The following is a 14,062-nucleotide window of genomic DNA, read 5'->3' as shown; positions in this document are numbered from 1 at the left end:
CAGTTTGCTCGGCTCCACAGTCAACACTCTTGGCACCAACAGTCAGGAAATAAAAAGGCGTATCACGATGGGAAAGCCTGCGCTTAGGGACCTCTCTAAAGTACTCAGGAGCAACGGTGTCTCTCTGGAGACTAAGGTGTGCCTGATACAGGCCATGGTCTTTTGCAATCGCTTGTTATGCATCAGAGAGTTGGACAATAACTAGGGAGGACAGAAGGAGAGTTGATGCCTTTGAGCTGTGGTGCTGGAGAAGAGTACTGAATGTACCATGGACTGCCAGGAAAACAAACAGATTCATCTTGGAGAGGATTAAACCAAGCTACTCCTTGGAGGCAAGGATTCTGGGGCTTCATCTGACATACTTTCGACATGTTGCCAGGAGGGACGGGTCCTTGGAGAGGGGCATCATGCTTGGGAGGGTGGAGGGGCAGCGCAGGAGGGGAAGACCCTCTATGAGATGGATTGATTCGGTGACTGGGGTAATAGGGATGGGTGTGTCAGAAGCAGTGCGATTGGCGCAGGATAGAGTAGGGTTTAGGGCTGTTGTGCATAGGGTCGCTATGAGTCACAAACGACTCAACGGTACATAACAACAACAACAATTATGTTATCTTTTTTTAAATTCTGTGATGTTATCTTTTAAAATAGAAAAATGAGCAGGTTTAAGCACAGAAATAACACAGATGGGAGAAACATGCAACCGGTTATGAAAAGATCTTATATCTCATTTAATTAAGAAATCAATTTGTTGACATACAAATGAATTGGATCAAACAGAATACTTTTATCTTCAGGACATAGGTAATACCTCAAACAAATATCAATTTAAAAGCTCTGTGGTCATTAAAGAGATCATTCAGACATAAACTTAGCAGAGAGGGTAAGAGTCTTTATGTCTTCCGCTGAAGGCAAAGCCATTTGTTAGGCAGTTCATAGGAATATCTTTCCACCAGGTCTTCATCATACGGGATATGCCATGAGTCTCCAGTTGTTTGTACCACTGTGTCATAGCAGAAAACATGCTGTTGAATTAAAAAAGAACACCAGACAATGATAATAATATTACTGGGTTACCTGGACATTTCCCTTTCTCTTCCCACAACTTCTCAGTTTCCTTCAACGGCATTTTTCATCACTTACTTCACAATGGATTTTTTCTAAAAAATTGGTTTCCTTATAATAATTCATATACATTGTGTTTTATATACTTAATTACTATTAATCAATGTCTTTTATCATCCTGTCTTATTAAAACTCCACTGTATCTTCTCTATTCCTTTACATCTCCCACCCATCTGTTCAAAAGGGGAAGGTGAAAGGGTAAGGGGGGAGTGGAAGAAGTGGAGGCAGAAGGAGGAGGAGGGGAGAAAAAACAAAAAAAACCCCACAATGAAAATATAATGAATGGGAACAATTGTATGAAACACAATGAATGAAGAGTAGTGTGAAAAACAATGTATATGAACTCTGTAAGCAAACCAATATAAATTAATTAAAAAATTTTTTATTTTAAAAAAACCTCTCCACAGTGGATTTTTAAATAGTGGCTAATCTTGCAAAGATGAACCTTATTATTTAGTTATTTTTTGGGATTCAATGTTTAATGTTAAATACTCTTGAGAGGAACATTATATTTACAGGATAAAGAATTTGTTTTGTTGGCTCTACTGGGTTTATGTGTGATTAAAATATATATATATAAACATTTCAGATATACGAAAGTAGAGAAATAGTATAATAAACTCTCATGTGTCCATCATCCTGATTCAACCACTATCAACTCCTGGTTAATCTTATTTACTACCTAATTCTTTGGTCCCTTTCACATCCAAAATGATTTTGAAGCAAGTCGTAAATGTTTATGTCATTTCTTTTAAAAGTATTTTAGGGTAGATCTCTGAAAGATAAGGACTCTTTTTTTTAATTTAATTTTATTATTTTTGTGTGAGTGTACCATCAAATCAGATCTGACTGGTACAGGAGGAGATTGTCCCTCCTTCTCCAGCAGAGCATCTGGTGGATTCGAACCGTGCGCCTCTGGGATTATAGTTGTAGCTCCTTGCCACTAGGCTGAGCTCCCCTGGGACTCATTATTTTTAAATGTTTGATTTTTACCTTTTTAATGATAACATTATTTTATTTAAAAAGAATAATTCCTTGTTGTTGTTGTTGATTGCCATCAAGCTGAGCACAACTCATAGTGACCCTATGAGCAAAAAAGGCTTGAAGCCTTTCTATAACTATTGTCATTTATCAAAGTTCATAGAGTTTCCAGAGGCATGTTTAGGAATTGGATGCCATTCTTGCTTCCAAAATAACTCCTCAGAATAATTCCTTAGCAGCATAAAATTTTTACTCTTTATATCTCCCTGATATGTGTGTGTGTGTGTATATATATATGTTTTTATACATTTTAGTCTTTGTTTGAACCAGAATTGAAATAATTATATGGTGAATGAAACATTTCTTCAATTTCTTTTAATCTAGAGATTTCTTTTCCATTACATATCTTTCTCTCAAAATTTTTGTTTTCCTTATTGTTCAAAACACTCAATCAGTTGTCCTTTTTCCCCATAGTCTTCTCTGTCTTTACCTTACTGAGTATACTCCTGCGGTATCACCTGATACCTTATTTCCTGTAAACCTGTTGTATATTTTTTGACCTCTGAACCATATTTTGACATGGACCAGTGTATTTTTCTATAGTAACTTGCCTTTGGATTTTCTTCTTTACCGAAGAGGCATCTTTGTGGTGACTATTAACCAAAGGTTCATAAGTCAAACTCACTGGCTGCTCCACAAGAGAAGCATGTGGCAGTTTGTTTCTGTAAAGATTTCTAGTCTTGGAAATGTTATGAGACAGTTCTACTCTGTCCATCAGTGCTGCTATGGATTAGAATTAACTCAGTGGTGGGATTGGTTTATAGTAGAATATGAGTCAGAATCAACATGACGAGAACGACTTTAAACTAGAATTAGGGAATTCTGGTGGTCTGCCTGATAACTAAAAGGCTGACGGTTCAAATCCACTAGGTGATCTATGGGAAAAAAAGATATAGTGGTCTGCTCCTATAAAGATTCTAGCTGAGGAAACTGTATAGGGAGTTCTACTCTGTAACATGGGATTGTTATGAGAGAGGATTTACTCAACAGCATAGAATAACAAAAAGTCAAGAGTAAATGAGCCCTGGTGGCTCAATGATTAAGTACTTGGCTCCTAAACAAATGGTTAGCAGTTCAAACCCACCAGAAACACCTCTGGAGAAAAGAAGTGATAATCTGCTTCTGTAAAAAGTTACAGCCCCAGAAACTCTATGGACAGTCTGTCATACAGGGTTGTTATGAGTCAAGATCAACTCAATGGCATACAACAGAAAATTAGAAGCAAAGGAGAACTCAACTAAGACACATGCAAGAGAAGTGTTTTAAACATGGAAAAGGGGTTATTTAGCAGAAGTAGAAGTATAAAGATTAATCATAAAGGACAAGCAATCATGAGCTATTGAAAAAAAACTGAGGAGAAACCCCTCCCCCCATAAATGAGAAGTCATAACTGAGATCACCAATAACATCCTAGGTATTTTCAGTATGTCAATTAATTTAGTGTAAAGATCTATGAAAATTTTGCTGTGGCAGAGACACTGCTTCTAGGAACTGCCTAGAAGTGAACTTAGGAAAAAGAAAACATTCAGAAAAATCAGCTAGCTGCAACATTTTGTTACTATGTCACTTTCTTATTATTACTTTACTCTGTTGACAATATTCAGAGAACAGATAACATACCTGAAAAGTCAGTTTTGATGCAGGAAACCTACTAGTAATTGCCAGCTGATGTCCTTGCTGCCACTTAAAGAAGAGGCGTTGAGTCTTGGCATCAGGCAGACAAGCTTTGTGGTCCCGCATCAGGTCTTTTGTAATAAACTTGCAGTGGTTCCCTGAGTGCAGTGTGGCGTACAGAAGGAAGGGATCATCCTCTGAGCTAAGCCAGGCAATGAGAAAACACACAATCAAGCAAAGCCCTGAGGAGGCAGAAAGCAGTTTTCTTCTCCAGGTCTTTTAGTCTTCTGTTTTCTTTTGTGGTGCTCTAAAAGCTTGACAGACTTGACTGTAGGAACATTTATTATTTACTTGGAAGATTTTAGGGCAGGCAATACCATCTAGAAAACAGATGGAAATTTAAGGGGATGGAATGCTAATGAATAATGCTCACACAATTCAACTGGATTTGTGCACTGTAATGAAGGTATCTAACAAACTTCATATTCAACAGCTAGTTTTCTGTGTTCCTAGGGGCAATTGTGTGTTTGCCACATCTTCTGCAGGAGGACACTGTTTTTCTCTTTCCCTCACCTAAAATAAAACACTACTAAGGCATGTTGGAAGCAGGAGTGGCATCTACTTCCTAAACAACATGTCTCTGGAAACTCTATGAACATTGATAAATGATGATAGAGAAAAGCTTCAGGCCTTTTGTTCATAGGGTCACTATGAGTCATGCTCAACTCGATAGCATCAACACCACCACCACCACAAGGCATGATGATACTTTTTTAAACAAACAGATATTGTTATAAATATAAATATCCAAACGTTGTTGTTGTGTACCATTGAGTCAAAACTGATTCTTTGCTGTCCCTCTGGTAGGTTTTCAGAAGTAGTTAACTGCACAGGAGGAGACTTTCTCCCACAGAGCACCTGATGGACTTGAACCATGTGCCTTTGGGATTGCAGTGTAGCTTCCTGCCACTAGGCCACTAAAGGCCTTAAATGATCACTGATTCAACCCTTACAAATAGCTGGTACAACAAAAATAGAATCCAAACGAAACTGTAAGGCCAGTTTCCAACAGGACTCTTGATTAAAACAGTTTTTTTTTTGCATTAAAATAATGATGATGATAAGGTTTTGCTGTTAAGTGCCATCAAGCCATCTCTGACTCTTACCCAGTGTACAGTGGAACATAACCCTGCTGGATCATGCACCATGATGACAGTTTTTGCTGAGGGTAAACCCACTGTTGTAGTTACTGGGTTATTCCATTTTGTTGAGAGTCTTCCTCTTTCTTGCTGATGCTTATTTTTCCAAGCAGGATTTCCTTTTCTAAGGAAAAGGAATCCTCCTTACCTCTAAGGAGAAGCCGGGCCACACTTCTTCCAACACAGATTGTTTATTCTTTTGGCCACCCACAGTGTATTCAATACTTTTCACCAAGTCCACAACTTAGAGCTCTCCATTTTTCTTCAGTCTTCAAAGCAACAGAAAATAGTATGGCTTGGGCCAGGCAAACTTTAGTCTTTAAAATGACATTTATGCTCTACCATATGTTAAAGAGATTCTTTTTTTTATTTTATTATTTTTGTGTGAGTGTACCGTCAAATCAGATCTGACTGGTACAGGAGGAGATTGTCCCTCCTTCCCTGGCAGAGAATCTGGTGGATCTGAACCGTGCACCTCTGGGATTGTAGTTGCAGTTCCTTGCCACTAGGCCACCAGAGCTCCCCTGTTAAAGAGATTCTTGACAGCAGATTTGCCCATTGATATCTTGACTGCTACTCTAGGTTGACTGCGGATTCAAGTAAAATGAAATTGCTGACAACTTCAATCTTTTCCCCATCTATCATGAAGCTGCTTACAGGTTCAGCAGTGAGGATTTTTGTTTTCTTGATGTTGAGACGGGATTCATATTAAAGGTTATAGGGTGGGGTTTTTTTTTTCATTCATTCATTGTTGCATATTTTTACCCCCTCTCCCAGTTCATTTAAAAAAAAAAAACAACATTCATTCATTGTGCACAATTACCTCCCTTCTCTCCTTCTCCCTAGTCCTCTCTGCAATGCACCTTTTATTCTGAGCTATTGCCACAGAGATAATGCCTGATCATATATTCCTTTTAAACAGTTCTTCCCTTCATCTGTTTCAGTGCAATGCTCATTATCTGTCCACTCTGATCCTATTCTCCTCCCAAACCCTCATGTCAAACTTACTTTATAAGAGTGGTACTATATAGTATTTGTCCTTTTGTGACAGAGATATTTCACTCAGCATAATGCCCTGCAGGGTCGCCAGTGCTGCATAGTATTCCATTGTATGAATATAGTTTTTCTATTCATTCATTTGTTGATGGCCACTTTGGTTGCTCCCATCTCTTTGTTATTGTGAATAACGCAGCAATAAACGTGGGTGTGCATACATCTGTTTGAGTGGTGGCTCTAGTTTCTTTAGGTTATATTTCCAGTAGTAGCATTGCTGGGTCAAATGGTATTTCTAACTTTTTTAGGAAATGCAAAACCACTTTCCATAGTGATTGTACCATTTTATACTTCCACCAGCAGTGAATAAGGGTTCCTATCTCTCTACAACCTCACCAGCACTGTCTGCACTCTGTTGAATGTTGCTACTACTGTTGGGGTAAAATGATATCTCATAGTTGTTTTTATTTGCATACCTCTGACAGCTAGGGATTTTGAACATTTCTTCAAGTGTTTGTTTGAAAATACTATAATATTTGATCTTCTGCAGCAAGCATTTCAAGTCTTCTTCGCCTTCAGCAAGCAAGCAAGCAAGCAAGTTTCCCTCCAATCCTGATGCCAAGATCTTCTTCGTTTAATCAAACTTCTCAGATTATTTGCTCAGCATACATATTAAACAGGTAAAAAGTATAATCCTGATGCAAACCTTTCCTGATTTTACACTATAAAGTATCCCCTTGTTCTGTTTAAATGACTGTTTCTTTGTCCATGGACTGTTCCACTTGAGTACAATTCAAATGTTTTGGAATTTCCATTCTTCTAAATGTTATCAGTGTTTTATAATGTTCTACACAGTCAAACTGTGTGGATCACAACAAATTGTGGTTAACCTTGAGGAGAACGGGAATCCCAGAACACTTGATTATGCTTATGTGAAACCTAGACTTGGGCTCATCAAGAATCTGCATTGTAGATGACACAACACTGTGTGCTGAAACTGAGGAGGACCTGATGCTCTTGCTGCAGAAGGTCAAGGACTGTAGCCTTTAATATGGATTGAAGCTCAACATCAAGAAAACAAAGATCCTCACCACTGGGCTGACTGATTGCATCATGAGAGATGGTGAAGAGATTGAGATTGTTAACAGCTTTAGTTTGCTTGGCTCCACAATCAACACTCTTGGTACCAGCAGCCAGGAAATTAAAAGATTAATTTTATTAGGAAAAGCTATTGTTAGGGACCACTTTAGAATACTGAAGAGCAATGACGTCAGTCTGGAGACTAAGGTGCGCCTGATTCAGGCCACAGTCTTTTCAATTACATGCTATGCAACAGAACGCTGGACAGGGACTTAGGGATGACAGAAAGAGAATTGATGCCTTTGAGCTGTGGTGCTGGACAAGAGTACTGAATATACCATGGACTGTCAGGGAAAAAAAAAGGTTCTCCCTAGAGAGTGAAATCAGACTACTCCTTGGAGGCAAGGATTTTGAAGCTTTGTCTGACTTACTTGAGACATGTTGCAAGGAGGGACCAGTCCTTGGAGAAGGACATCATGCTTGGGAAGTTGGAGGGACAGTACAAGAGAGGAAGACTCTTGATAAGATGGATTGATTCAGTTACTGGGGTAATGGGGGTAGGTGTGTCAGAGACAATAAGATTGGTGTGGGATAGAGCAGGATTTAGGGCTGTTGTACACATGGTCGCTATGGGTTGCAGGTGACTCAATGGCACATAACAACAACAACAACAACATACTTAGACCAGGAAGCAATTCTCAGAACAGAGCAAGGAAATAATACATGGTTCAAAATCAGGAAGGGAGTGAGTCAGGGATGTGTCATGTCTCCATACTTTTTCAATCTATATGCAGAACAGATCATTAGGGAGGCTGGGCTTTATAAGGCAGAATGTAGTATCGGGATTGGAGGAAAACTCATCAACAACCTACTTTACGCAGATGGCACAACCTTGCTTGCTGAAACTGAGGAGGACCTGAAGTGCTTGCTGCAGAAGGTTAAGGACTGTAGTCTTCAATATGGATTGAAACTCAACATCAAGACAAAGATTCTCACCACTGGGCCAATTGGCATCAGCATGATGGATAGAGAAGAGATTGAGGTTGTTAACGGTTACAGTTTGCTTGGCTTCACAATCAACACTCTTGGCACCAAACAGTCAGGAGATCAAAAGACGAATTACATTAGGTAAATCTGCTGTCAAGGACTTTTCCAGAGTACTGAGAAGCAACAATGTCAGTCTATAAGGTGTGCCTGATCAAGGCTATAGTCTTCACAATTACTTGCTATTTATCAGAGAAGTGGACAATGCCTAAGGATGACAGGAAAATAACTGATGCCTTTGAGTTGTGGTGCTGGAGAAGTGTCTTGAACATACCATGGACCACCAAGAAAACAAACAGGTCAGTCTTGGGAAGGGTAAAACCAAGGTTCTCCTTAGAGGCTAGGATTTTGAAGCTCCATCTCACATACTTTGGGCATGTAGTCAGGAGGGACAGGTCCTTGGAGAAGGACATAATGCTTGGAAGGATGGAGGGACAGTGCAGAAGAGGAAGACTCCAGATTAGATGGATTGATACAGTAATGAGGGCAATGGTGGTAGGTATGTCAGAGTCAGTGAGACTGGCTCAGGACAGGGCAGGCGTCAAAGCTGTTGTACTTAAAGTCGCTATGAATTGTGACTTGACAGCACATAACAACAAACAAAGTCAAATGCTTCTACATATAAGAAAACTAAAAGTAAATGTCTTCCTGGTATTTTTTTGCTTTTATTGGAGATTCATTTGATAGCAGCAATGATCTCTCATTCCACAGCCTCTTCTAAATCCAGCTTGAATTTTTGACAGCTCTGTCAATGTACTGTTCCAGCAGTTTTTAATAATCTTCAAGAATATAGTATGTGTAATAAGTATTGTTCTATACTGTTTCTGTATTTGATATTGTCCTGTAATATGATAATGTTAACTAACACACGTTTAGCATGCAGAGCTATGCCAAAAATTTGACCTGTGTTATTTACATAAAGGTAAGTAGTTCGAACCTACCAACTGTTCTACAGGATAAAATTGTGACACCTTGCTTCCATAAAGATTACAGCCTTGGAAACCAGATAGGGAAGTTCTCTGTAGGGTTCCTACGTGTCAAATAACTTGATGGAAATATATACTTACATGTATTATCTTATTTAATATTAATAAAAGTCCCATGGGGATTTTTGTATGAAAGAGACACTTTCCCAGCTAGGAAGTGGCAGAGACATGATATGTGCCTGGGTAGACTAATTTCCAAGCCTGCTCTCCCAGTGGCAATCCATGTTGCTTGAAATGATTTAATGAAAAGCATTACTATTAAAAAAAATAAAGAAAAGCATTACTATTGTCTTCTCCTATTGAAGACATAGAAGTACTCCTCCATCCCCTGAATAAATAAAATGAAGACTTATACCTGTTGTGAAGGAAGAAAAAATAACACCCTCTAGTTTGGGATCTGGATGAGGGGTTTGCTTCTTGTTGCTTGGACAAAAGTCAACGGTTTTGAGAATGCTGTCAAATCTTGATATTATCATATTCAACTTAATGAAATCTAGATTTGAGATTTGAGGTACATATGCTCATTATTCATGTTAATCAGAGACAAATTTCTGTAATATAAATAGTCTGAAATTGCACATTAAAAGTTGATGTGCTGCTAATGATCTGGGCAGTTTTTAGTGATTTGGACATTAAATTTTGTTACTGATAATTTTTATATTTTCTATATTTTATATTTCAACAAGAACATATTGTTAGAAAGCTAAGAGTAAAACATGTAGCTCAAAAATGCTTTTTAAAAAAAAATGTTCTCTCTATATGTAGAATAAATCTCAAGCCTCTTGCTTGTTTAAATAGCCCATGAAGTGCGATATAATGTGGTTCCTGTTTTTTCTCTCACCCCAGAACCTACTATTACACTGCTTGCTTTCTTGCTGCTATCATCTATCCATACTTCCCTTCTTCCCATTCCACAATCACACTAACTTTATTCTTACCTCAGAACTTTCTAAACACTGGTGGGAAAGGTGGAGGGTCAGAGGAAGAAAGACTTTCAACAAGGAAAACTGACATAGTGACTGTAAAAATGGGCACACTAGAGATTATGAGGATGTACAGGGTAGGGCAAAGTGCAGATTTGTTGTTCCTAAGGTTGCTATGAGTGATAGTCAACTCGATGGCACTTAACAATTTCTTCTAACTGGTATGTTCTCTTTCCCATCAGAAATACCTTTCCTGACCTCCCTATCTATTCCCTTTGGACCTACACCCTTAGAAAAATCCCTCTTCTTCTATTTACTCAAGCTGGTTTATTAGTTTCATAGCACTGGTCATAGTGTAGATGAAGAATAAACACTGTTTGGACTATCAGAAAAATGAAGGTTTGTCTTGAGAGGAGCACCACACAGAAGTGAGGATGCTGAGATTTCATCTCACATACTTTAGGCATGGTATCAAGAGGGACCAGGCCATGGAAGACATCAGGTTAGATAAAGTAGAGAGGGCTAGTGAATTACATTCAGATCCTCACTACATCAAAGGTCTCAAACAAAACAAGGACTGTCAGGATGGTACAAGACCGGGCAGTGTTTTATTCTGTTGTACACAGGGTCCCTATAAATTGGAAACAAACTGATGACAGATTTTTACTGTAGGTCCTAAAAGGGTAAGGACTTCTGTCTTGCTCATTGCCATTTCTCCAGAAGACAGAAGCTGCTTGTATTTGTTGTTTGGTGAATGGATGATTTTGGACCTATGGCATGCATTCTGTTTACTAATCTCACCCCTGCTTTTATACTCTTGTTGTTTCTTCTTCTATTATCTCTCTGTAGAAGCTACATTCTTATAAAATGTTGATGTATTTTTTCTGAGTCAAGGTTGAAAATATATATATATATACACACACACACACACATTCATATATATTTTCTTTTATATAAGAATATATATATGTGTGTGTGTGTGTGTGTTTAAACTAGTAGATGGTTGAAGCCTACTGTTATTTACCTATTACTTTCAATACTTACATATTATCAGCAAAGAAGCAATTTGCTTGGTTTTGCACCTTTTTCATCTCATCCTTTCTCCATCGGGAATGGTAATTTAGCATATGTTTCCGGCCCAGGACCAGCAATCGAAGATTCTGCTTTGCTAGCTGAGTGACTACATCCAAAAGCTAAAACAATACAAGGTCAAAGAAAGTCAGAGGGAGAATCTCAATTAAGTTGTACAATTCTTTTAGCTGCTAAACTCAATGGTAAAGCATTTTCTGGAAAGGAGTACAGGGGGGAAAATCTCTTAAAATAACTTTCCTTGTTTGTAAACATGAAGAAAATATTTCCCTATTAAAATGATTGTTTAACCTTTAACTACTGATAAGGCTCAATTGTATATAGGGTTTTCAAAGGCCTATTATATTTCGGAAGTGTATGGCCAATCCTTCTTCCTAGTCTTTCTTTAAATTGAGATTTTAATAAAAGTTTATAGATAACTTGGATTTCCATTCATTCATTGGTACACATTTTCCTCCCACCCCCACTCCCTGCCCAGTTCACTTTTTTCTTTGGGAAAAAAATTCTTCCATTGTTACACAGTCGGCCCCCCAGTCACTCTACTATGCAGCTTTATTCTGGACTCTTGTCATGCCAATTATACCTAATCATATATTCCTTTTATACAGTTCATCCCCTCATCTGTTTCAATGCTGTGTACATTGTTTATATCCTCTTTCTTTAGTTTTCCCCTAATTCCCCTGCCAGTCCTGTTTTATAAAAGTAGCATTATAAAAAAATGGCATAATACAGTCTTTGCCTTTTTGTGACTGAGATATTTGACTCAGTATAATGTCCTCTATGGTTACCCATTTTGTATATTTCATGAGTTCTTCGTTTTTCAGTGCCGCACAATATTCTATTGTGTGAATATACCACAGCTTCTCTATCCATTTGTTTGGTGATGGGCACTTAGGTTGTTTCCAACTCTTTGCTAGTGTGAACAAAGCAGCAATAAACATGGGTGTGCACATATCTGCTTGGGTGGCAGTTCTGGTTTCTTTACGATATATTCCCAGAAGTGAAACTGCTGGGTTAAGTGGTATTTCTATTTCCAACTTTTTGAGAAAGCGCCATACTGCCTTCCTAGTGGTTGCAGCATTTTACAGTCCCACCAACAGAGAATAAGGGTTCCACTTTCTCCACAACCTTGCCAGCATTTGTTGTTTCCTAGTCTGTCTTAATTTGAATGTTTAGTTTTAGAACAATATCTGTGAGAGAAACATTTTACCAAAAGGAGCAGATGAAAGACACAACCTCTTACAGAAATATCCAATATCTTCAGTGTGTATGTGTGTGTGTGTGTGTGTGTGTGTCCCTACCCCACCCCCCACCCCCACCCTGGTGTGTGCATCTTGTCCCTTCACTTTTCCTACTACATCAGCATCCCTTGTACTTCCACCTACCCTGTCCAGCATCTCTCTCCCCCAGCCACCCTTGATACGATAGCTTAGGCCACAGTCACTTCTGTGATGTCTTGCACCTTGTGCTGCTGCTGGTCTCTCATTTAGAACGATGTAAGTTCAAAACTCATGCATCAGATTCAGTGAAAGATTTTTGTGTGAGGCAGTACTGGGGAAAGGTTCTTGCCCCTGAACAAAACCTTGCTGAAGATTATTCAGAAAGTACATTGACAGAGAACTACCATAAATACAAGCTGGGTTTATAAGAGGTGTGTCACTAGAGACAATATACCAATATCAGATGGATGTTGGCAGAAAGCAAAGAATGCCATAAGAATGTTTATCTGTGTTTCACTGACTATACAAAGGAATTTGACTGTGTGGATCACAACAAATAGTAGTTAACCTTGAGGAGAAGAGGAATACCAGAACACCTGGTTGTGCTTTTATGCAAAACCTATACTTGGACCAGGAAGCAGTCCTCAGAACAGAGCAATGAAACACTGCATAGTTCAAAATCAGGAAAGGAGTGTGTCAGGAATGCGACTTGTCTCCATATCTTTTCAATCTATATGCAGAACAGATCATTCAGGAAGGAAGGCTTTATGAGGAGGAATGTGGCATCAGGACTGGAGGAAGATTCACCAATAACCTATGTTATGCGGATGACACAACCCTGATTGCTGAAACTGAGGACCTGAAGCACTTCCTGCAGAAGGTCAAGGACTACAGCCTTCAATACGGATTGAAGGTCAACATCCAGAAGAAAAGATTCTCACCACTGGGCTAATTGACAGCACCATGAAGGATGGAGAAGAGATTTAAACTGTTCACAATTGCACTTTGCTTGGTTCCACAATTAACATTTTAGGCACCAGCAGTCAGGAAATCAAAAGATTAATTGCTTTGGGAAACTATGCTGTCAAGGACCTCTCCAGGGTACTGAGAAGCAATGATGGCAGTCTAGAGACTAAGGTGTGCCTGATCCAGGCCATGGCCTTCACAATTACTTGCTATGCATCAGAGAGCTGGACAATGACTAAGGATGACAGAAGAAGAATTGATGCCTTTGAGTTGTGGTGGTGGAGAAGAGTCTTGAACGCATCATGGACCACCAAGAAAACAAATAGGTCTGTCTTAGAAAGGGTGAAATCAAGTTTCTCCTTTAGACTGGTATTTTGAAGTTCTGTCTCACATACTTTGGGCACATGATCAGGAGGGACTGGACTTTGGAGAAGGACATCATGCTTGGAAGAGTGGAGCGTACAAAAGAGGAAGATTCCAGATGAGATGGATAGATACAGTAGCTGAGGTATTAAGTATAGGTGTGTGGGAGTCAGTGTGACTGGCTCAGGACGGGACAGGCTTCAGAGATGCTGTACATAGGGTTGCTATGAGTAGCAGGTGACTTGACGGCATCTAACAACAACAAGGCTAAAGTGGACACAAGGGGATTTTATAAGTATTAGCTAGATAAATTGTTGTTTTTTTTTAAATTTTATCTTATTATTTGTGTGTGTACGTGTACCGTCAAATCAGATCTGACTGGTACAGGAGGAGATTATCCCTCCTTTCCCGGCAGAGCATCT

At 38.9% G+C, this 14,062-nt stretch overlaps 1 protein-coding gene across 2 annotated transcripts in view; it reads right to left on the bottom strand.

The window, feature by feature from the left end:
- Positions 1–890: 890 nt before the first annotated feature.
- KIAA0391 (KIAA0391 ortholog) overlaps positions 891–14,062 on the bottom strand; it is a 210,927-nt gene continuing 197,755 nt past the window's right edge. For both annotated transcript variants that reach the window (XM_006891548.1, XM_006891549.1), the window contains 3 exons: positions 11,047–11,195; positions 3,784–3,979; positions 891–1,022 (listed from right to left, as the gene is read on the bottom strand). In XM_006891548.1, coding sequence (XP_006891610.1) covers positions 891–1,022; positions 3,784–3,979; positions 11,047–11,195 — 477 coding nt within the window. The remainder of the gene's footprint in view (positions 1,023–3,783; positions 3,980–11,046; positions 11,196–14,062) is intronic.

This window comes from Elephantulus edwardii, unplaced genomic scaffold (genome assembly GCF_000299155.1).
Source record: "Elephantulus edwardii isolate Elephantulus edwardi_28Jun2011 unplaced genomic scaffold, EleEdw1.0 scaffold00100, whole genome shotgun sequence".
Taxonomy (NCBI): domain Eukaryota; kingdom Metazoa; phylum Chordata; class Mammalia; order Macroscelidea; family Macroscelididae; genus Elephantulus; species Elephantulus edwardii.
Note: the sequence above shows the minus strand (reverse complement) of the source record. Positions and strands in the feature narration are given on the sequence as shown.